This window comes from Palaemon carinicauda, chromosome 11, assembly GCF_036898095.1.
Source record: "Palaemon carinicauda isolate YSFRI2023 chromosome 11, ASM3689809v2, whole genome shotgun sequence".
Lineage (NCBI taxonomy): Eukaryota > Metazoa > Arthropoda > Malacostraca > Decapoda > Palaemonidae > Palaemon > Palaemon carinicauda.
This window is the reverse complement of record NC_090735.1, coordinates 63,314,884-63,338,945: the sequence shown is the minus strand read 5'-3', so window position 1 is coordinate 63,338,945 and position 24,062 is coordinate 63,314,884. Positions and strand designations below refer to the sequence as shown.

The window sequence follows — 24,062 nt, the reverse complement described above, 5'->3', positions numbered from 1 at the left end:
GTCTAGCTAGATAGTTTATATCTATTCTTCAAGGTTAGGTGGTTAGTTTAAGTAAGGTTGCAGTTTTTAAAAAAGGGGCATAGGTAGTTCTGAAGTCTAGTCAAGTTGTTGGTCTCACCCTGTTTGACTGACTCGATTGAGTTGTTTTCAGCATGACAGGTCCACCCTTGGCTGACATTCCTAAGGGAAAGCGACTCAAGAGGCAGGAACCTTCGAAGTTAGCTACCTTAGCAGGTAAGGAATCAAGGTGTTTTTTCTCCTTCAACTTATTGTTGTTTTCCCAACGATGTTAACTGTCTGTCACCCTCCTCCAAATGTGTGAATCAGCTATATATATATAACTGCCAGGTAAGTTCTATTCATAAAAATGGAGTTTTTATGATAAAACAAAGTTTTATGAATACTTACTTGGCAGTATATATATATATATATATATATATATATATATATATATATATATATATATATATATATATATATATATATATATATGTATGTATGTATGTATGTATGTATGTATGTATGTATGTATGTATGTATGTATGTATATATATATATATATATATATATATATATATATATATATATATACATATATATATATATATATATATATATATATATATATATATATATATATATATATATATTTATATATGTATATATATATATATATATATATATATATATATATATATATATATATATATATATATATATATATATATATATATATATATATATATATATATATGGCCCACCCACCTCCCCTCAGGAGACAGGTCAGGCAAAGATGATCTGAGGAACAGAAAACGGGAATGATTCCAAGTACCACCCTGTAAGGGTTGTTAACTACCTAACCGCACAACCACCATACGGCGGTTGCCGCGAGTTTTGAAAAATTCTGCCGGACGTCAGAGACTAAGCTATATATATATATACAGTATAACTGCCAGGTAAGTATTCATAAAACTTTGTTTTAAGAATACGGATATAAAATAAAACTAAACCTAAACCTTTCGAAATCGGGAATAAGCCGAAATGGTAACGGGAACAGGCAAATAAAAAACAAAGGTCTTCCAAAATCGGGAAAAAACGATTCAGAACAACCATAACGTATACTTTTCCCCGAAATGGACTCAATACAAAAAGGCTGGCACGAAAGCTAGCCACCGAGCCGCTTACGGATCGACTAAGTAGGATATCAATCACAGCGCTAACAAACCTGAAGGGTATATCTGCTAAAATAATAAAAACGAAAAATAAAAGATCATGCTAAGATAAGAAATAGATGTCCAAATCATATATCAGAGTTACAAATAGTATAAGGAACTAAATGCAAACCCGATGAACAAAGAGATCACTAGTAAGCGACTCAATGGCCATAGCGAACCCCCGAAAGGGAATATACATAAACAAAAGACCAAACACGATTAAGAATAAAAAGGTGTCGCTATCAAGAAATCCCAAACAGACAATTATAATACTCAACTTGGAAGCAGGGAACTCTAAAACTTCGGACATCTTCCAAAAATGACACAAAGTACACGAGCAAAACAAAACACGTCTGACTAACGCAAGTGCTGAAGAGGAATGAAGATGGGGGGGTGGGAAGATGTAGGGGTAGAGATGGGGGTATGTTGATGAAGGAGAGGTCTAATTGGTGAGGGATCTATGGTCGTGGTTCAATCACTCCCCAGTTTTCTATACCAACACTCAATGAGTGAGCGAGCTAGGTTTATTCCTGGCATTCCATGCATCTCTTTTTTTTCTCTGGTATTTTCGGCAATAATTATGCCTTAGAAATGGTGCTAGAGGAGCATTTCACGGAGCGACACAGGTCGAGCCCAGAAATAGATTTTTCCTTCGTCAAAATCCCTTTTTTGAACATACAGTACTTACCCGCTGGTTATATAACTTTTATTCCCACCCTCCTCCCCTCTAGAGACCTATGGGCATGGAAGATCTGGTGAAGTATGGAATGGTTCGGCCTATCTCCCATGAGGGTGCTAGTGTACACCTGGCAATTCTATCTGCAATTGTCGCGAGTTTTTTTAATTTCTGCCGGACGTCGGAGACTAAAGCTATTTTTATATAACCAGCGGGTAATTATGTTCAAAAATTTATTTTATGAAAATATCATATTTAAATAATAAGCCAAATACTGTACGGTACAGTTTTGTACAGTAACTGAAGGTTACCGAAAAATGATTCGAACTTTGCAAAAACATCTACCTACATTATGAAATAAGTGTATTGTACAGTATCAATGTTAAGGCAAATTTCAAGCTAATGTGAGAGAGATTTTAACAAATTCACTATATAAAGAACATAGGAATTTTAAACAAAATAGCCACCATAAACTTAACGGTTTCATCCATAATCCTGACTTGCTCTGGAGCGTACCCCTTCACCACGATGAGCTTCTTAAGCACATCCAGGAGACTTTCCGCTGCCTCTTCGTCCAAAGAGGCTGATTCCCTTGAAATCTTCTAACTTTTTCAACCCAAAACACTTCTTAAACTTATCAAATCAGCTATTACTGGCTTGAAAAGCCATTTGTGGGGTTGAAGCACCTTGGCTGGTTGACGGCTGGGGGTCATCTTCCATGAAGCGCTGGTAGAGAGACTTGACCTTCTCCCGGGTCGTGAGCATGTCTTTTGCTATGCCTATGCTATGCTGGTCCTGAATCCATAAGAAAAGGGTATTCTCCATCTTCAGCATGCCCTTTTCCCTCACCCTTGAGGCAATCTTGGCACTGTGAGGGGCACTCGCAGCTCCTGCAACTCGAATATTCGCTTCGTTCTTCTCTATGTACCTCTCGGTACTTTTGTTTACTCCGAAGTCTCACAACTGCAGTGTACTTCATCCCTTCCTTACACTTGTCAAGCACTTTCACCTTTTTTTCAAGGATCATGACCTAACACTGCATTTTGTTAGTCCCTTCCCCAGAAGTAACAGGAGCATTCTTGGGGCCATGATCTTCAAGAAAAGGATAGCAAAGGCAAGATAAAGTCTGGCAAAATACAGCATGAGTTAGGAGGCTGTGGTGAGACGTGGTACACGCGAGGTGGCTGGGAGAAGATTGAGACAAAGTCAGATAAGCTGGGTGCAGAGAAGGGAGTGGCGCGAAGCATACCCAGTTCAAAAGAGCACGGGCTATTAGAAATCATTGCACAACGTGAATTTTATAGCGAATAAGAATTTTTATTTAATTGGAACCGTCTGCTATGGTGTTTGACATAACTTTAAAAAATCGAAAATCGTTTTATTGTTTCTATGTATGCAGAAACATATCGTACATGATCTCCAGAAGTTTCAGCCTATTATTTTACAAATAAGAAAGATAAATCAATCTTTAAATGATGATGTCATCTTTATTGCATCATCTGCATGACTGAGTTTGACAGAACCGTCTTTGCGTGTTTATTTTTGCATTTATTTAGCAATTTTTTCACTTATAATTCCAAATCTAGTACATTTGGCAGAGATTGAAGGCATTGGTAGAGGGTAGGCGTACGCAAACTACAATCTACGAGAAGAACAGCCAGAGGTTCCAAAGACGTATAGAATTTACGTTGCATGTGTGTTTGTTTACTTGCAGTTCGTATGTACATTGTATTATCACAACGTCCTCGTGAACTTTATAGCAAGGCCAATGTTATCGAAGATCAAAGAAAGAGCAAAAAGTAAGCAGAGAGCAACAAAAAAGAACCAAAAAGAGGAAGAAACATGAAAAAAGAGAACAAAGCTGGAACATTCTTATTAAAACTTGCAACAGTGAGAGGCCGCTGGCAACTCACCCTTTCACCAAGTGTATTAGTAAACTTACAGTTTAGATACCTCGTTTAGGGAGCCTGCATGTAGGAATAAACAATGAAAGTAAAAAGTAAGGTTATCATAATAATGTTATCTTGATTATTTTAAGAAAATAAGCAAAAATTTATAGCAAATCTTTGGGAGCTCATAAGTCAAAAACAAATATTCACACTTAGGTACATTTTTCTCTCTTACTTATTTTTTTATTTTAGAGAGGAAGATATCATTGAAAAGAGGAATAAAAATCCCACAATTTTATGTACCAGAATTTCGATTTTTCTTTTTCTCTTTTTTTTTCATGATTATTTTACGTATCGGATGAAGAAAATTAAGAAAAAATTCATTAATAAAAAGGCAAATCCAAAATTTGTCACACAGAATTATTTGATTTATAAAGAAGTTCTGACGGTGTGATTTTTAATACACTTGGTTTCATATTAGTGGAGAAAAATTTACCTAAATCTTTTTTAAATCATGATTTATGCTGATAAATCAAAATGCATTTGATCAAATGACTTGAAATTTTTATAGGATGAAGGTATTTTATATGTCTAAAACATATATAAAATGGTGTATTTTGAATAATCAGATAAAAAATGGAGGACATAGTGGACTGTCCCCTTAATAGGTATTGCATTGTTCCTTGTCGCATATAACTGAAACCGCAAAGCTAGTACCCACGATAATCAAGGGCCTTCTGTATACAAATTTTCCTGCCAGTTCCTGTCCCCCTTGAAGTCTTACTTCCAAGTAAAGTGGGTTCACAGCCCAGGTGTGTGAGTGAGCAGGGTAGTTACTATCCCCACCCTCGGTAACTAGTGGGTGGGTGGTTAATCCTAGCTAAAAGTCTAATGGCTTGTCTTTCAGCTTCGCCGAAAGTAATGTCCCCTATTATAGCTACAGGTTTGCATCATTAGGAAAAATACAAATGACTTTCAAATATGTCATTTTCAGCTACCGCTGAAAAAATACAGTACTCCTATGTAAAGAGCTCCAGGTTTGTATAGTTAGGAAAAATATAAATTACAGTACAATTTTTTCTAAATTTTTACATCTCTTATTAATTTATTGTTTATCTTTCAGATCATTCATCTTCACCATTCTAATGAGGAGCAGTAAACCCACACCATTTCTGCCCTTCTTTTTTGCATTTTTAACATGTCTTTATAATGGAATTCTACACGGGCAGTATTTTACAAACTATTACCAGTATAATGATGAGACATGGCTTATGTTACCAAATTTTTGGATTGGTGAGTATTGTTTTTTGTAAGAAAGTATGTTCAGCAAAATTTAATAACATTAAATGTGTTTGTCATATGGAATGCAGATAATTTACTTTGTATTCTTAAGTCAGTGAGCCTCTATTTTTGGGCTCAGGCCATGTTGTCGTGATGGAAGTTATTTCATAGGTAGCTTCCAGGGTATATTTGACTACAGTGATATATCCCAGAGAATTTACCAAAGGTATCCAGAATTCTAACTCCTGGAGCGAATATCCCTTAAAATTTTACGAAGGGATATCGCGTAATATCAGAGGACGTATTCTTGACACGTCTCATGGCTATCTACACCCCCAATAGAGCTTTCACTAAGAGGGGAAAGAGAGGCAAGAATAAGGAGAGTCGTTCCAGAGACATCGCTCTCAACGAGTCACTACTGCTCTGCAGATAGTGCGCCTGTCCGCCACCGCGAGGCGCCACCGTCATTCTTTCTCTTGTAGCTTCGCTAGACCGGTGTTTTCCCAGTTCTCTCGTGCTATTTTGGAGTATTTTGGACGCTATGATGTCTTCCCCAGCCTCATCAGCTTCTGGAAAGTTAAGTAATATCTTTATCTTGTGTAAATGTAAGCTCTTGCCAGTTTTGCTTTTCGATTGAGATCATAATTAATGTAACAAGAGCTGTTGCCAGCCAGATGGCGTCAATGACGCAGTCGTTCTTCTGTTCATTTAGTTAGCCAGAACGACCCTTTCCCGGCATTTTTACGTGTTAATAACTTTAGCTATTTAGATATATAGCTAGGGATTCTTATATTATGTCTTTGTTGTCGTGAATTTGGCTATTATGAACGAGCCTCACGAGTGCTAGGCTTCCTAGCCTAGGCACCCTCACACTTCATGCATGATATAACCTTCCTGGTAAAGTTTTAATGAAGCACAGGCAATATTTTACACTTTGATGATATTACTTGATTATGCTTTCCTCTTCCAAGATAGTATACAGAGAGTTTCGGTGATCGATTCTCAATGCTCCTAGGCTACTAGCCTAGGGGCTTTAGTATACTTTCATACATGCCCACATTGCTCTTGTATAGCCTTTTAAGGGGAGACTGACACCTCCTATACCTTTTAAGTCGATACCAATCTCCTAGGAGATTTAAGAGCAATCCCCTTCCCTCTGATTAGCCTAGGCTATTCTCAGTTTTCTTTGCTGTGAACCGAGTTCTGGCAAAGTTTTACTGAGACGTTCCGTTTTCTTTCTCCTAACCACTGAGTCGGTTTCGAGTTTAGGGCGGGACATCAGAGTATCAGTCTGTGTTAGGCACTCCCTGTCTTGGTGAAATGATTTCCCAGGTCTGGTTAAGCTGCTCTTTCAGGAGGCTAGACCTCCCTAGGCCATACTTGGGAGTTTTGTACGACAATTCCCCCTTCCCTGGCCAAGCAGACAGTCCTGTGCTGGTAGACCCTAGACCGAAGAAAGGATTTCTTCATTGCCTAAGGTCTCTGGTACGAGATTCTGCTCTCCTGCGAGTTGGTGTCCTATAGACATCCTCTCCCTTGACTAACCCAACCTGGGGAAATGACTTCCCCTACCTGAGGTTACTTCATGAGACCAGAATCCTTTAGGTTAGGTAGTGCCTTCGGACATTACCTTACCTATAGGACACCTACCCCCTTCCCGCTATCCCTTTCGTGTTGAATGATCCAACACCCTCCTTGCCGTCGTTCTACATTGACCCTAGGGTTCTTGTATTACAGGCCTGAGGTTCCCCGTCTGCCGCCGGCTACCGGCGAGTATCCTCATATTCTTTAGAGTGTTCATCGGTCCTCCCTTGGACTGCCTTCCATAGCCCTTATGACTGGGATATGGTTGGGTGGAAGCCCAAAGTTAATTCCCCCTTCCACTTGAACCCTCATTCTGGATGTAGGTCGGCAAGGCTGAGCCCTTGCCTTCCTCCATCTTTTCTTTCTCTCGTACTTTCATACTGGGCCAAAGACATTAGACATTCGGAAACCGACTGCCGGCCGCTGAGTTGCCGGCCACCCATTCCTGGTCCTCTGCCGCCGACTACCTTGGGTCCCCTTGATGGAAGGATCCTTGGTCGCTGCCGCCGGCAGAGCCGCCGCCACCGCCGGCAGAGCCGCCGCCACCGCCGGCAGAGCCGCCGCCACCGCCGGCAGAGCCGCCGCCACCGCCGGCAGAGCCGCCGCCACCGCCGGCAGAGCCGCCGCCACCGCCGGCAGAGCCGCCGCCACCGCCGGCAGAGCCGCCGCCACCGCCGGCAGAACCGCCGCCACCGCCGGCAGAGCCGCCGCCACCGCCGGCAGAGCCGCCGCCACCGCCGCCACCGCCGCCACCGCCGCCACCGCCGGCAGAGCCGTTGCCGGCTGGCAGAGACGCCGCCGCCGCCGCCGCCGCCGGCAGAGCCGCCGCCACCGCCGGGAGAGCCGTTGCCGGCGGCCTATCACTCAATGTTATGAAGACAATAATTGCCTTCAATAGCCCAGAATAGGCCGGCATGTGCCGGCAGGCCCGGCAGGTGCAGGCAGGCCTGACAAGTCTGGCAACTTGTTACCAAACAGTCAGTGCTGTAGCCCAAAGTTTTTCCAACCTACAAGGTGCTTCATGGGCAGCCTATTGTGAGACCATCACATATATGAAACTGGAAGATTGTGTTAAGATACACTTATATCATAGGATATCATCTTCCCCTAAAAATTCTTAAGAATTCTGCTTTTAATATTGGAGGAGGTCATAGCAATTGGCTTGACAGGAAACACATGTAGGTGTCTTTCCTACTTATAGCTTACCCTATCCAAGCTAACATAACATGTTATATGTATGTTGAAATTTGAGAATTTCACCAAATACTAATAGACTTTTCCTTTCTTTACAGGAGGAGCATCCCGAGTGCGGGAATAGTTTTTGCAGGGTCCGCAGTAAGAACTTCTGCGGCCACGACATGTGTAGGGCCCATGCTCGCTGCGCAGTCACCAAGGGGGCTCTCAAGTATTGGGACCCGCAGGTATGTACCGTTTGTGACAACCTGGTAAAAGAGGCTTTTGATGACCAAAAGTCCACTGAATCAAGGGACTCAGCAAGGGAGAAGCTGTGTAAATGGGTCAGGGGTTTCCAGAAGAATACTTCTGGCCTATACCTTCCTAACGAAAGGATGAGGGCTTGTCTTTTTCCCAGGGCATCTTCGGATGCAGTTATTCCCCAGGCTCAACCTGAGATTCCCCTATTGCAGATTCCGGTAGAATCTGAAGTCTCGGATGCCTTAGAGAACATCCAACTAGAAGACAACATGTCAGTTGTCTCAGAGGAGACCGAGAACAATCTCCTAGTGGAGGAGTTGGATCAGGCGGATGAAGTTCCACCTGAACCACAAACTGAGAAAGCCGATACGATTTCGGTGTCATCGGCCATAGGGAATGAGCCGGTGCCTTCTACATCCTCCACTGCGCCCCAACTGGATTCGATTACGAGTACTTTGCACTCGTTGCTGTCCATGGTGCAAGACATGCAACAGAAATCGACCGAGAAGGAGGCCTCTTTTCGGACCGAAATACATCAACTGGTTGCGGCACGTTTGGCTCCGAAGAAGCTAAACGTTAAGGATCTCCCTGCCTTCTCTGACGTTAACCCTTGGAGGTACGCAAAGCACATGCTCATGTCGGGCGGGAAGATCTTCCTCTCGGATAAACTGGGTACTGTCCCAGTAGAGGAAATTGAGTTCTGGCCCAGCAAAGGGGCCTACCCGGATTGCTACGTCCGTCTCAGGACGGAACCCGCATCCAAAGAGGAGACTGAGCCGAAGGAAACGATTGTCCTTGAACTCTCTAAGGCTCAGGCCTTATAAAGCACCACCTTAAAAGAGAGGGCCTTTACTAGCTCTAAGGTGCCGGCTCTCGGCAAGAAGCACCCGTCCTTCATTGCTGATCTTAAATGTGCCTTTCCCTTTATGGACAAAGGGCTCAAGGCAGTTGAGGCAGGGAAACCGTGCCCTACACTGGAAGAGTGTAGACCCTTCTCCCTTGCCTTCCCATCAGACGATGCGGACTGGAAGGATGTCCACAACACCTTCACAGTTGGGAAGCTGGAGGCAGATATTGCTGGACGACAGTTCGGCGAAGACCTCCCCAAGCTGTCGGACTTTCTCCTGCGTAGGGAACAGGAGACAAAAGAACGCTTAGCCGCTTCCTTGTCTCTGCAGACTGGCCTGGAGACAATGGCAAGCATCCCAGATACCCCGGACATGTACATGGTCTTCGCCAAAGCCCATCTGGCGACAGTGACTAAAGACCTGTACAACTTTATTAAAGCCAGAAGGGCTTGCAGAGAGTTCGTGTTCGCCTCGGCTGCGGTGAGGCACGAACCCAGGAAGCTGATAGCTTCTAACATCTGGGGAAAAGACCTCTTCCCAAGTGAAGTGGTCAAAGAGGTCGTGGACAAAGCCACCACTAAAAACAGGAACCTCCTTTCCAAGTGGGGCTTGTCCTCCAAAAGGAAATCTTCAGCTGACGAGGGTCCCCAGCAGAAGAATAGATCAAAATGACCTAAAGTGCCCTCTCGGCCTAAGCAACAGCAGCAGCTTCCCGTGGCCACGGTCCCCCAGACGGTGGCACAATCCCCCACTACATTCCAACTGGTGCCCGAAACACTGGCGACTCAATCACCGGTGTTCACCCCAGTGTTTGAAAGGCAGTCTACGACCTTTCGGCCGAAGTCTCGAGGATCCTTTCGAGGCTCCTCCAGACGCCCCTCCAGAGGTAGAGGCAACAGGGGTGGATGTGGCCAAGGAGGCAAATCCTCCTCCCAGCACTCACAGTGAGATGCTACCGGTAGGAGGGAGACTCTTCTACTTCCGGGATCGTTGGACCTTCGATCCCTGGGCCCACAGCCTAATCAAGAACGGACTAGGGTGGAGTTGGAGCTCAACTCTACCAACCTTCCCTCAATTCTTCCAACACTCAACCCCCATATTGGAAGAATATGTTCAGGAACTCTTGAACAAAAGAGTTTTAGGGAAGGCGAAGTCCGTCAGGTTCCAAGGAAGGCTATTTTGTGTTCCGAAGAAGGACTCGGAAAAGCTCAGAGTAATTCTGGACTTGTCACCACTCAACAAGTTCATAGTGAACTACAAGTTCAAAATGCTGACGCTTCAACACATCAGGACCCTGTTGCCCAAACGGGCATACACAGTCTCCATAGACATGATGGATGCGTACTGGCACGTTCCGATCAGCCGTCAAGTTTCCCCCTACCTGGGATTCAAACTACTGTACAAAGAAGACAATATGTCTTCAGAGCCATGCCCTTCGGACTAAACATAGCTCCAAGGGTATTCACCAAGCTTGCGAATGCAGTCATTCATCAACTACGCCTAAAAGGAATCCAGGTGGTAGCCTACCTGGACGACTGGCTGGTGTGGGCAGCATCTGGAGAAGAATGCAGGCAAGCCTCCATGGAAGCAATCCAGTTCCTGGAACACTTGGGATTCAAGATCAATCTGGAAAAATCCCGACTGTCTCCAGCTCAGAAGTTTCAGTGGCTGGGCATCCACTGGAACTTCCATCAAAGAAACTGAAAGAGATAGCGGGATCTGTCAGAAGCCTTCTTCGATCCGCAAGGATATCAAGAAGGCAACAGGAGAGAGTGTTGGGGTCTCTCCAGTTTGCCTCAGTGACAGATCCAGTATTGAGAGCACAATTAAAAGATGCATCAGGAGTCTGGAAAAAATACGCATCAAACGCTCGAAGAGATCTAAAAAGACAGACACCAAATCGTCTGCGATCCCTACTCAAGCCATGGTCGGAGGCCAAGAACCTAAAGAACAAGGTTCCCTTACAACCACCTCCACCGTCAGTCACCGTTCACACGGATGCCTCGAAAGAAGGGTGGGGAGGTCACATTCACCATCGGAAAGTCCAAGGAACCTGGTCTCCCCTCTTCAAAACCTTCCACATCAACTTCCTGGAAGCCATGGCAGTTCTTCTTTCCCTAAAGATACTGAAACTCCGCTGCTCAATCCACATCCGTCTGGTTCTAGACAGCGAAGTCATAATGAGATGCCTAAATCGACAGGGCTCGAGATCGCCTCACATAAATCAAGTGATACTAGCCATCCTCCGCCTAGCGGAGAAGAGGAGATGGCACTTGTCAGCAGTCCACCTTCAAGGGTTCCGCAATGTGACAGCGGACGCTCTATCCAGAACCAAACCGATAAGAGTCAGAATGGTCCCTAGACGCAAGATCGTTCTCCTTAATCTTACGCAAAGTCCCAGGACTGCAGATAGACCTCTTTGCAACGAGCGACAACAAGAAGCTACCCCGGTATGTAGCCCCGTACGAGGATCCTCTAGCGGAAGCAATGGATGCAATGTCCGTAGATTGGAACAGATGGTCCAAGATCTACCTATTCCCTCCAACCAACCTTCTGCTGAAAGTCCTTGACAAACTGAGATCCTTTCGGGGAACGGCAGCAATAGTGGCCCACAAGTGGCCCAATAGCGTTTGGTTCCCCCTGGTAACGGAACTACGCCTGAAATTGATCCCGTTGCCGGACCCAGTTCTGACTCAGCAAGTGCAGAAATTGACTGTCTCAGCTTCATCAGTTAAAACCCAGAACCTTCATCTCATGATTTTCTCGCCTTAGCGGTCAAGAAACGGTTTGGGATTTCTAGGGACAGTATCAACTTCCTAGAAGAATACAAGTCAAGGTCAACAAGAAGACAATATGAGTCTTCCTGGAAGAAATGGGTGGCCTTTGTCAAGGCTAAGAAACCTAAGGAGATTTCTACGGACTTCTGTTTGTTCTTCATCCATCTTCATGAACAAGGTTTAGCAGCCAATACGATTACTACATGTAAATCCGCCCTGGCCAGACCAATACTTTATGCCTTCCAGGTAGACTTTGCCAACGAAATCTTCAACAAGATCCCTAAAGCCTGTGCAAAACTTCGGCCCGCAGCTCCTCCTAAGCCCATTTCATGGTCTTTGGACAAAGTTCTTCATTTAGCATCAACCCTGAATAATGAGGATTGCTTGCTGAAAGACTTGACTCAGAAGGTGATATGCTTATTTGCACTAGCCTCGGGAGCCAGAGTTAGCGAAATAGGGGCCCTCTCGAGGGATGATGGCCACATTCAGTTCACAGACAATGGAGAACTGAACCTCTTTCCGGACCCGACGTTTCTCGCCAAGAACGAGCTGCCCACTAAGAGGTGGGGTCCCTGGAGAATCTGCCCTCTGAAGGAAGAAGCATCCCTCTGCCCAGTGGAATGCCTAAAGGTCTATCTTCGTAGAACTTCAGACTTTAAGGGAGGTCAGCTTTTCAGGGGAGAGACTTCCGGTTCAACGTTATCCTTGAAACAGATTAGGGCGAAAATCACCTACTTCATTCGCAGAGCGGATCCAGACAGTACACCTGCAGGTCATGATCCGAGGAAGGTTGCCTCGTCGCTGAATTTCTTTTAAACGATGTCGTTTGAAAGTCTTCGTGCTTATACTGGATGGAAGTCCTCGAGGGTCTTCTTCAAGGACTACGCGAAGCAATTACAAGAAATTAGATTTCATGTGGTGGCGGCGGGCAGTGTGATAAAACCCGCTGCTTGATTACTGCGAAGAACAGTGCACTATTAGGGACTTATAGTGAAGGGTGTACACTATAGACTCGTAAGACATATCGTGTTGAATTTTGTGTTTAAGTGATAACACTATAGACTCTTCTCCCTACACAGGTGACATTAAGCATAATAAACTGACACAAGTGCCAGGCATTCTTATATGCACAGTGTTTCTAGTAACAACAGATTGTATAGCGAAACTTCATATTTCCCTTGAGTGGCTAATGTTTTCCTTTTCAGGCAAACCCTTTTTATCCTGTTATTACTGTTTATGCTTGTATGCAGAATTATTCAGCATACATTTTAATTGTTTACAACCATGATTTCTATTTTGTAATAAACAATAGAACAAATATTTGCGTCTCTTTCGCCCCAAATATTTCTCTAAATGTATAAGTCAGAGCATCCTTGACTCTTTTGATATTTAAGTCAATACCAGAACTAAGATTCATGGTGTTCCAGGCAAACAGGTAAGATCTTGTTGTACTAGACTGTTCATTTTACTGTTTAAGGTGTTCCTACACATATATAAACCTGTCCGTCTCTTCACGACAGACCCGGGAGGTGCAGTAATCTGTCCAAACCAATCCCATCCAAGTACAGACTATGCTTTACGTATATGTTGACACTAATATACAAACTGTTTGCTAGATTGTTCCCTGAACTCACAATCCTCGGGTTTTTTCCTCGAGTCTACCCAAACTCTTTCCTGTAGGGGGCAGGAACCACTGACATATTTCATGATCAGCTGATTGATGTATAACGGTAACATCAAGTGTCTCTAGGTCTAAAGACCAAAGAGGAAAGATTTAGCTCGAGATGAACGGCACTATTGGAAATCCACAGATACATTAATGCTCTGGTACACTTCCATCACGACGACATGGCCTGAGCCCAAAAAACGGATTTTGAGCATAGCGAAAAATCTATTTTTGGGTGAGGTAGCCATGTCGTCCTGATAGACCCACCCTCTTTTGGGACAAAAGGATAATGAATCCCTCCCTATAGTACTGTATCTGCAACACCTACAAAGCTACAAAGAATGACGGTGGCGCCTCGCGGTGGCGGACAGGCGCACTATCTGCAGAGCAGTAGTGACTCGTTGAGAGCGATGTCTCTGGAACGACTCTCCTTATTCTTGCCTCTCTTTCCCCTCGTAGTGAAAGCTCTATTGGGGGTGTAGATAGCCATGAGACGTGTCAAGAATACGTCCTCTGATATTACGCGATATCCCTTCGTAAAATTTTAAGGGATATTCGCTCCAGGAGTTAGAATTCGTGATACCTTTGATAAATTCTCTGGGATATATCACTGTAGTTAAATATACCTAGGAAGCTACCTATGAAGGAACTTCCATCAGGACGACATGGCTACCTCACCCAAAAATAGGTTTTTCGCTACGCTCAAAATTCGTTTTCTAAGAGCTTTTTAAACAAAGGGGGGGGTGAAACAGCCAAATTAGTGTATTTTAGAAATACTTGAAGCAAAAAATAAGTGTCTGTTTATGGTGATGGATTTACATGTGAACAATAATTATATCAAGGAAAACTATACAGTACTACATAATGGTTGATAAACCATATGAATCTTTTACTACGAATGGAAAGATGGAAATCTTACTCTATTCAAAGTGGAAGGCTCATTGACTTGGGAGGTGGAGAAAAAACTTGGTAAAGTCTGATAATATTTAAAAATTATGAACTAAAAATGTTCTTTGAGGAAGGTGTGATAACAATTTCACTCCATTGCAATTTTGTGGATTTTGATGTTTATATTCTGTAATGCTGCCCTATATATTTGTCTTTTTTAAACATAAGACTTATCCGGTAGTTATACATATAGCTTACGTCCCTGACGTCACGGGAGAAAATTTGAATCTCGTGCCAATCACCGATTGGATAGCCAGGTGTACCACCCCTGCGCCCTAACGAGGTACCTAGGAATCATTCCAGGAACCCTCATATTAAGATGTTGGATTTTTCACTCGCTATAACCTGTATATTACAGTTATCTTGGTGATGTACAATTTATTTTTAGCCTTTGCTGGTTGGATTTTATTTTTACTGAGTGTTAGTGCTTTAACTACGTTTGGAGGTAGGAATGGGAGTTTTTTCCCCCTACTATAAAACTTACGAACCTACTCTTTAACATGATGGTGGAGATCGTTCCACCATCTCTATGACGTCAAAATCGTGTGACGTAAGTAACATAGTACTACGTAATATGTTGCATAATTCTTTTCTTTGCTTTTTCTTGTAAAGAATGAAAAGGAAATCTAACTTACAATAAGCATTTAACTTTTAATATAAAAAGATTATATTAATTTTTAAGAAATTTTTGTTTGTTCCGTAACCGAAATACAAACCACGCTATTTACATTGGGTTTACTTTCGGCGTAGCTGAAATTGACGAGCCATTAGATTTTAACGAGGGTTTACTACCCTGCGCTAGTTAGCAGGGGTAGGGGTAGGGGTAGCTTGCTACTCCTCCCCCCCCTCACACACCGGTGAAATGTCTCACTTCATTTTTGGCTCGGACGATGGACAGACGTGCCTGTCTTCGTCATCGCTTGGCAGCCATTATTTGTTTTGTCTTTACTTAATCACTTACTTTTCTTATACTTGATATATATATGTAAACATTTTTTCGTGTTTATGTATATATTTGAGTATAGAAATCAATAAGTTTCCTTTTCAGAGTTCGTGCTTGTGTGTGTAGTGTACGATGTCTCCGTGGAGCCCTCGGCAGTTAGGCCACCACGGTGTAATTTCATGGGTCGCGATCGAGTTTGACTATGGTCTCTCTCTCTCTCTCTGGAGGTCGTTCACCCTTTACTACGTTTTACCTTTACTACGTCTGAGTAGCTTCCTTCCCGTGTGGGTGGGGTTGCTATGCCGTACATTTTGTTTCAATTAGTTTATGAATCTAATTGTATTTGTTGACTTTTCAGTTTTTGTAGAACGATTCCTTTCGGGGTTTTCGTTCTTCATTTAGTGAACATTCATATTTAAATTACATAATTACATAACTACATGATTATAATTGTTATAATTCTGTGTTTGTTACAACTCTCCTTCCGTGAGTGTAAGTGGTTTTTAGAGCACGTGCCTGTTGTGTAATTCTTGTGTTCTTTTCCCTAGGGATTTCTCTTTGGAGTCTTTCCGGGGGAATGAATGTTAACTATTGATTTTTTTTTTTTATTTTTCACAGTTAACGATCTAGTTTCGTTTCTGTAATGTGGCAATGAAGCGAGCTGTCTTGTTGGGGCCTGGGAAATCTGCTGTTGCAGCCTCCCCTATAGATCTTCGTCAGGGGCATGTCTCCTCCTGGAAGTGCTCCCGTGACGACTGACAGCTCTCCAGTTCATTTTAGAACACTCAGGAGGCTCGCCTCCTTGGGTGGGTAACTTCCCTTCCGAGAGAAGTTTTCCCGTCCAGGCTTGAGTTTTTTTCCCTTCGGGGGGAACTCCTCTTGCCTTTTTTCGTGCGACTATGCTCTTGGTGCTGAGCGATCGCACCTGTAGTTACGCTCAAGGGGCTGAGCAACTGCAGGAGCCCCTCTTCGGAGGATTGCTCTTTGACCCGTCTCTTCTACGGAGTGTTCCTCTTTCGTTCGCGAGGGAGGACACTCATAGAGACTCCTCTTCGGAGGACTCTTCTGCTGTTGTTGATGTTGATGTTGCTGAAGGCTCAGTCCACTTCGGGGGGCTTCCGAGCCCTACGGTCTCTCCTGCGAGTGCTTCTCCCCCGGGGGGGGAGTTCACCACAGAGACTCCTCTTCGGAGGACTCCGTCTGCTGTTGTTGCTGTTGTTGCTGAAGGCTCAATCCCCTTCGGGGGCAGCTGAGCCCTACGGTCTCTCCCGCGAGTGCTTCTCCCCCGAGGGGGAGTGCACCACAGAGACACCTCTTCAGAGGCCTCCGTCTGCTGTTGTTGCTGAAGCCTCTGTCCCCTTTGGGGGGCAGTTGACCCTACGGTCACTCCTGCGAGTGCTTCTCCCCTGAGGGGGAGTTCACCACAGAGACTCCTCTTCGGAGGACGACTCCTGCTGTTGTTGCTGAAGGCTCAGATTCCCTTTGGGGATAGCTGTTGCCTACGGTCTCTCCTGCAAGTGACTCTTCCCCTCGGGGGAGGTCACGTTCAGAGACTCCTCTTCGGAGGTCGGAGGGTTTTGCACCTGTCCGAGGTCGTCTTCATCTGTGTTCGACGTTCTACGCAGAGGACCCTCCTCGACGAGTACCGACCGTTGCTGCTGCTTCTCCTGCCAGATCTTCTAGTCTTCACCTCCGTTCCTGGACACAGATGCGCGGTGGGCGCCAACACACCCCGTTTACAACGGGCACCGGTACCTTCGGGTCTAAGGGGCTTATTCCACAGTGTGGGTAAGTCCCTTAAGTGCCAGGTTTTTTCCTGCGCGCCCACGATCTCGGCGCTCGCCTGCTGTGGACCTCGATTTCCGGTAGTTGAGTCTCGCCATAGATCTTCTTCCTGCTCGCCAGCGCTCATCTGTCCTTCTGGGCGCCAGCTCTCTTCAGTGCTCACCTGTTCTTCTGTGCGCCAGCTCTCTTCAGTGCTCACCTGTTCTTCTGTGCGCCAGCTCTCTTCAGTTCGCCAGCGCACATCTGCTCGCCCTTTCCTGCTACGCGCCAGTGGGCGCCAACGGTTTTCCTGAACGCCCAGGATCACCTGCTTAGCAGCTCGCATCAGCGCTCTCCTTCCTGATGCACCTGCGCGCCTTCTGATTAGCGCGATGCGCGCTAATGTTCGCCCTCTCGCCCACGATCTATCAGACCTGGACACAGGCAAGAAGTCTTCCTGTCGCCTTCTCGCCGTCATCCTTCTCTAGTCTCTTACGCGTCAGCGATCTCCTACGCGCCCACGCGATTCTTCGCCTGCGAGCTAGCGTTTTTAACGCACCACCACTCGCCATCGCTTGCCAACGCGCCATCGCTTGCCAACGCGCCATCGCTTGCCAACGCGCCATCGCTTGCCAACGCGCCATCGCTTGCCAACGCGCCATCGCTTGCTGACGCGCCTTCACTCGCGTTCGGGCCATCGCTCGCCAAGACGCGCCATCGCTCGTCAACGCGCCATCGCCCGCCTACGCGCCATCGGTCTCCCGGCCGCCTGCCCTCGCTCTCGCGCCCGCGCGACCACACGCCCACGTGCCCAAGTGCCCGCGCGCACGCGCACATGCGCACCCATGTTCGCCCGCGCACGAACCAACGGTGTTCCATCGCGCGAGCGCCAGCGCGATTCCTGCCAGTATGCCATTGCTCGCCAACACACCGTCGCTCGCCTACGTGTCATCGCTCGCCTGCGCACTATCGGATTCCGACCGCCAGCTCTCGCCCTTCCAACCACTCTCGCCCTCCTTCTGTGCTCCCTCGCGCACTTTCGTCTGCGCGCCCACGCGCTTGCGTTCCCGCGCACAGGCGCTTCCACGTTCGCCCACGCGCTTGCGTTCCCGTGCACGGGCGCTTCCACGTTCGCCCACGCGCGAACCATTGATTTACCATCGCGCGAGCTCCAGGGCGATTGCGACCGCGATTCCCGTCGGGGTTTCGCAACACGGGCAACCTGGCGAGTCTTCTGGAGCGCTTATTTCCAGAACACGGTCTTCACCACGTAAACGCAGAACATGGCACGTACAAGAGCAGGAAGAATCTTCAGGGAGGTCTGAACAACATTCTTCTTTCCAGAACCTGGTTTAGCCCTTCCTCCTCACCATTCCCTGGACGGGTCTTGCCAGGGAGTTTTTCTTTTGAGATTTCTCCGTCGGGCAGGGGGTGACTGGTTTAGCCCTTCCTCTTCACCATTTCGTGGAAGGGGCTTACCAGGCCTTTCCCTCCCCGGTTGAGACCCGAGGTTTTTGTACAAGGAAGCTCCAGGAAGATCATGGGTACTTTCCTTCTCTCGGGCTCAAGCACCTTTGCGTTCCGTCGCCAAGTTTCGAACTTGCGGGCAAACTCGATGTGGAGCATCTAGACGCAGTGACCGAGGGCTTCCTCTCGGGAGTCCCACCCGTGGATGTCAACAAGCTCAGACACACTTCCATCCTTGGGAAGAGCTTGTTTGAGCCCAAGGACAGAGAAATGGATAGCTGTTGTGTGGTGGAAGTCGAATTCCGTTTTCACTTCTCCAAGGCACTTACTTCTAGACCCTGCGAGCCTCCGACGCCTCTTCATTCAGCCTCGTCAGCCTAGATTATCGGAACCGGCTACGGCAGTTAAGACAAGGTGTACAATAGCAGTCCCCTCCTGTCAGGGACAGGTAGGACGGGAAGTTCTTCCGGGGAGGCATAATCCTAGAGGGAGCGGCAGAGTTCACAAACTCTAGGATTGGCAACCCCCCTTGCAGGTCTCACGCTGAGGGGATGCCTAAGGTTACTCGTCCGGATAACAGCTTCCCGATGCCGATTCCTGCACGATCTCCGCGTTCAGCCAAGGATATCGCGCCTTGCTCTTAACATCTCTCCTCCACTGTCAGCAAATCCAGTATCGCTGAGCCTCTATGCCATGGGTCGGCAAGAGGTTTGCCCGTTAGGCAGAAGGAGCCATGCTTTAGGAGAAGGTCCTCCATAGGGTCGTCGACGGCTTCCCCCCCCCGGCTTCTTCAGTCGATCCTTTCTTGTAGGAAAGCATCTGAGACGGGAGTTCCGTTGTCGACCTCTCAGCTCTGATCAAGTTTGTCGAACAAACTTCGTCCAGCGTGGAACAGCAGAGTCGTTCAGACTGGTAACGAGACCGCAAGACTCCTTATGCCCTGGATCGGAAGGACGGGTACTTCCAGGTCCCATTCCATCCATCTTCCAGGAAGCACTTGGAATTCAGCCTAGACTACAGATGTTCCTGCTTAAGATGCTGTGTGGCGATCCTGCCGCAGCATCGCAGGTTTTTCACCAGAGAACTCTCCCTGCTTTCCTCATGGCCGCTCAGGAGCAGGCTTCCGCCTCCTTCGCTTTTTGGAGGTCTGGCCAACTCCGGTAGTCCCGGGTTCGACCTTCTTTAACACCGGGACAAGCTTCCGGGACTTTACCAAGAGTGAGGGATCATGGTAATTCGCTAGGAGCCTTCTCTACTTCTGCCTCAACATCTGGAATATCTAGCCATGATATTGACTCCTCCGAGCCTTCCCTTCAGTTGACTGTGGCGAGGCTGAGGAGAGTCGCAGAACCTTTTCTCAGTCAAGGAGAGCTTTCAGCCCTATCTTGGAACGTTTCCTGGGTCTCCTTTCCTCATTGACCCGTCTACGTCCCGAACGGGCGCCTCAGGGTAAGTTCCCTGTTAGGGGGCCCAAGTTCCGGTGGAATCAAAGCAACGATTAACCGGACTTTCTGGCCCCTATGGGACCAGCGGAACGATTAGACCTGCAATGGGTGTTGACCTGTGGAACCTCTTGCATGGGAGTGGATATTCTCGTCCTTTCCCCGCATTTGATGCTTTTCTCGGACTCGTCAAATAAAAGGGGGGGGGGGGGCATGTTCCGGTTCAGGCCTATGGTCAGGACCTGAGGGGTACCTCCTCATCATTCAGGTAGGCTTAGAGGCCATAGTCTGGCCCTTCTACAGATCCTACAGATCCTGCCGAGTCGCTCCGTGCGCGACAACTCCATGGTACTGGTGTATTCCAACCAGCAGGGAGGTACATTTTCATACTTTCGCATCTTGCGGTAGGGATACCGAGATGATCCGAAGTCCACTCGATACCGCTGTTGGCTCGCTCATTCCGGGCAGAGGAATGTTCTCTCCGACAATCTGAGCAGAGCCTCACAGATAGAGAGTACCTGGGCGTCTTTGGCCTCTAGTAACCAGCAAGTCCTGGCCTGGGGGACCTGATCACGACAGCCTGGAATTTCAAGCTTCCGCTGTTCTTCCCCCCAGTCTCAGACCCCAGGACTCTTTGGCAAGATGCTTTCCGGTGATGGTGGGACAGCATCGACGCCTACGTCTTCCCACCATTGTTGTCTGTTGAGGAGGGGTCTCAACGAGACCAGGTTGTCTGTCAACCTTTTGATGGCCCTGAGAGCTCCGCTGCAACTATTCGCAGTACGGTTTCCGGACCTTCTGCATCCCCTGACGGAACTCCCGGGAGAGCTTCTTCCACGACACAGGCTACTCAAACAACCACACTACAACATCCTTCACAAGCAGTAGCATCGCTTCGGCTTCATGCCTCACGAAGAGACAACCCGCAACAGGCGCGGAGCGGAGGTCGCGTCACCTGCGATAGTCATCCGCAGGGGTCTACCAGGCGAAGTGGAGAGTCTTCTGTGGTTGGTGTCGTGGGAGAAGGACCTCTTCCCTTGAGGCCTCTTCTCCAGCAATAACGGAGTTATTGCTTATTGGCGGGAAGAAACTCATTTCCACTCTCGGCAACAGGCGCGGAGCGGAGGTCGCGTCACCTGCGATAGTCATCCGCAGGGGTCTACCAGGCGAAGTGGAGAGTCTTCTGTGGTTGGTGTCGTGGGAGAAGGACCTCTTCCCTTGAGGCCTCTATTCCAGCAATAACGGAGTTATTGCTTATTGGCGGGAAGAAACTCGTTTCCACTCTCAGCAGTGAAGCCTATCGCTCAGCCTTTCCCTGGCCTTCAGGCTGAGAGGAATAGGTTTTTTCCTTCCCGCTGGATCTTTCTTCGCTCATGCGAAGCTATGAATGTACATGGCCCCAGTCGGAGTGAGACCTCCTCCATGGAGCATGGTTCGGACTCTTAAGTCCCTTAAGAGATCATCTTACGAACCATTACGTCAGGCCTCTGATCGTCGTCCGTCTTGGAGGACGGTGCTCCTGCTCGCTCTGACCTCGGCCAGTGTGTAGGCAATCTTCATGGTCTCGTACGACTCCGCCCTTTCAAGAGAATAGGGGGAGGTAACATTCAGGTTCGCTCCTGAGTTGTTTTCTAGACTCAGAATCTTGGAGTCCCGGACCTTCGGTTCGACTCCTTCAAGATTTTGAGTCTCCGTTCTGTATCAGATGACCCAGACCTTCTCCTTCTTGTCAGTAAAGGAACCGAGGGGTTATCTTTGAGAACAGCTGCAGTTTGTCCTTACGTGCAAGCCGGTTTGGGAGCACAGGAAGGACACGGGGGAGAGTCACCAGTATACCTTTTCAGCTCGGACTCAAAGGCATTCATCTCGACCTGAATCCAGACCTTCCCCCGTCACGTCGCCCTATAGCACGATGTCGGATACATCGCAACGTCCCTCGCCTTCAAGAAGAACTACTCTGTGACGCAGGTGCTACAAGCTGGAGTCTGGAAGCGTCTAATGACCTTCGCAGCCCACTTCCTGCAGGACGTGACCCACAGTGGTATCGATACGTTTCTATTGCTCTGTGGTGGCTACACAACAGCTGGTCTAACCTCAGGCTCCTTTTTGGACAGGTAGCAGAAGGTTGAGGGCATTGTTACCAGGTTTTAGACTGCATGAACGGAAGAAGTATGTCTGGCCCTTACTTCTTTCTTCATCGTCCCCTCTACTGGGGAAGCAGCATCCTGGTCTCTGCATAGCTGACCTCAAACCTCTGCAGGTAAACCATGCTTCCTTGTGTTCCAAGTATTGAGACAATACTGTCGCATCCCCCTTACCCTGACGAGGTGGTATTTGGAACGTCCTAACCCAGAGTTCCTTCTGGAACTCCAGGTCAACTGCCTAGGATGGGTCACACTTTCTTCTTTTACACACAAGCTTATGTAGGCCACACGTTTCCTTGCGGAGCAAGGAACTTGTGAGGTGCAGGGACTCCTTTTCTCGAGTGCGACTCACTCGGATTCTGAGTCCCCGGGTAAGCCAAAGCCAGTATGGCTGGGGACTTTCCACCCTTCCTAAGGGGTAAGTCACCCAATGTAAATAGCGTGGTTTGTATTTCGGTTACGGAACAAATTACAAATTCGGAGATAATTTGTATTTTTCCTAACCATACAAACCTTAGCTATTTACACATATTTGCCCGGAAACCCTGTCCCCCAAGTCAAGTCCTACCTCTAAGTGAAGTGAGACATTTCACCGGTGTGTGAGGGGGGGTGGGGTAGCAAGCTACCCCTCCCCCTACCCCTGCTAACTAGCACGGGGTAGTAAACCCTCATTAAAAATCTAATGGCTAGTCAATTTCAGCTACGCCGAAAGTAAACCCAATGTAAATAGCTAAGGTTTGTATGGTTAGGAAAAATACAAATTATCTCCGAATTTGTCATGTTTTTAGTATTCGTTCTTTAAATCATCGATACTATTTTCAAAGATTAAATAGGACTAGCGTATTGTTAATTTTCGCTGCGTAGTTCTCATGAAAATACGATGCAGTCCGAACAATTCTTGATATCGTTGTTTATTTTCTTTCGATGTTGGGATTCTAGTATTATTCGTATATTCACATATGTGTTCCGATTGTAAAGTGTAGCAATCCACTAATTTTGGAAACCATTAAGATTTAAGGGTTGTTTACATATACAGTATATATACGTTATTATGATATCTGTTAATTTTGATATTAACAAATCACTATTTTTGGGAACCTTTAAGAATTAAGGGTTGTTTACATATATATGTTATTCCTATATCTGTTCATTTGAATCATATAACATGTAACTTTCCCGGTAGTTATATATAACTACTGGGTGAGTACTGTATTTATAAGATTTATCTTTACCGGTAGTTTTATGTAACTACCGGGTAAGTGTGTTCAAACATTTATTTACAATGAAAATATCAGGGTAATATTTTATGAAAAATATTTTGTCACATTTTTATATGGCAAGAACTAGAAACGATTTTGCATTCTCATTCAAGCCCTTGGCAGTAGAGAAAGATCTATCACAACGGGCAGGACTAATTATGGTCTTTTGTGTAAGAGTTAAAAGTGCAAGTTTCAGTGCTAAATTAGTGCAGTGAATTTATTCAGCACAGTGGACGTTTTTTTCCTAGCCTTAGACCTCTTCCAAGCTCCCCAACCCCTGGGAGAAGGAATGTCAATCGGCCAAAGGAAACGAGAGGCGTTAGCTCACGAGCAGACGTCCTCTCGAGCATTCCTGTTGACGTTCCCATAAATGCTCGCCCTTGCCATGGGAAAGCAAAGAGCGTTGGACGGTAAGCTACTAACATTGCTGTTAGTGTCTTGCATTGCATCTCATTTGCTAATAATAGCAATACTATAATGCTTACGAACCAACATAGACACGGTTTTTGTTCCAGAGCGCCAGTCGGCCATGAGAACCTTCTGATGAACTGAACGCGCCGAGTGACGTAATGAAGATCATTTTACGCTCGGCGCCACGTCTTTCAGGACGTTCGGCGCCACGTCTTTCAGGTCAATCGGCGCCACGTCTTTCAGGACGATCGGCGCCACGTCTTTCAGGACAATCGGCGCCACGTCTTTCAGGACGATCGGCGCCTCGTCTTTCAG

General features: G+C 46.5%; 1 protein-coding gene across 2 annotated transcripts in view; it reads left to right on the top strand.

The window, feature by feature from the left end:
* Positions 1–24,062, top strand: part of LOC137650042 (3-oxo-5-alpha-steroid 4-dehydrogenase 1-like) — a 147,515-nt gene that overhangs the window by 46,421 nt on the left and 77,032 nt on the right. For both annotated transcript variants that reach the window (XM_068383065.1, XM_068383066.1), the window contains exon 3: positions 4,903–5,072. In XM_068383065.1, the coding sequence (XP_068239166.1) occupies positions 4,903–5,072 (170 nt within the window). The remainder of the gene's footprint in view (positions 1–4,902; positions 5,073–24,062) is intronic.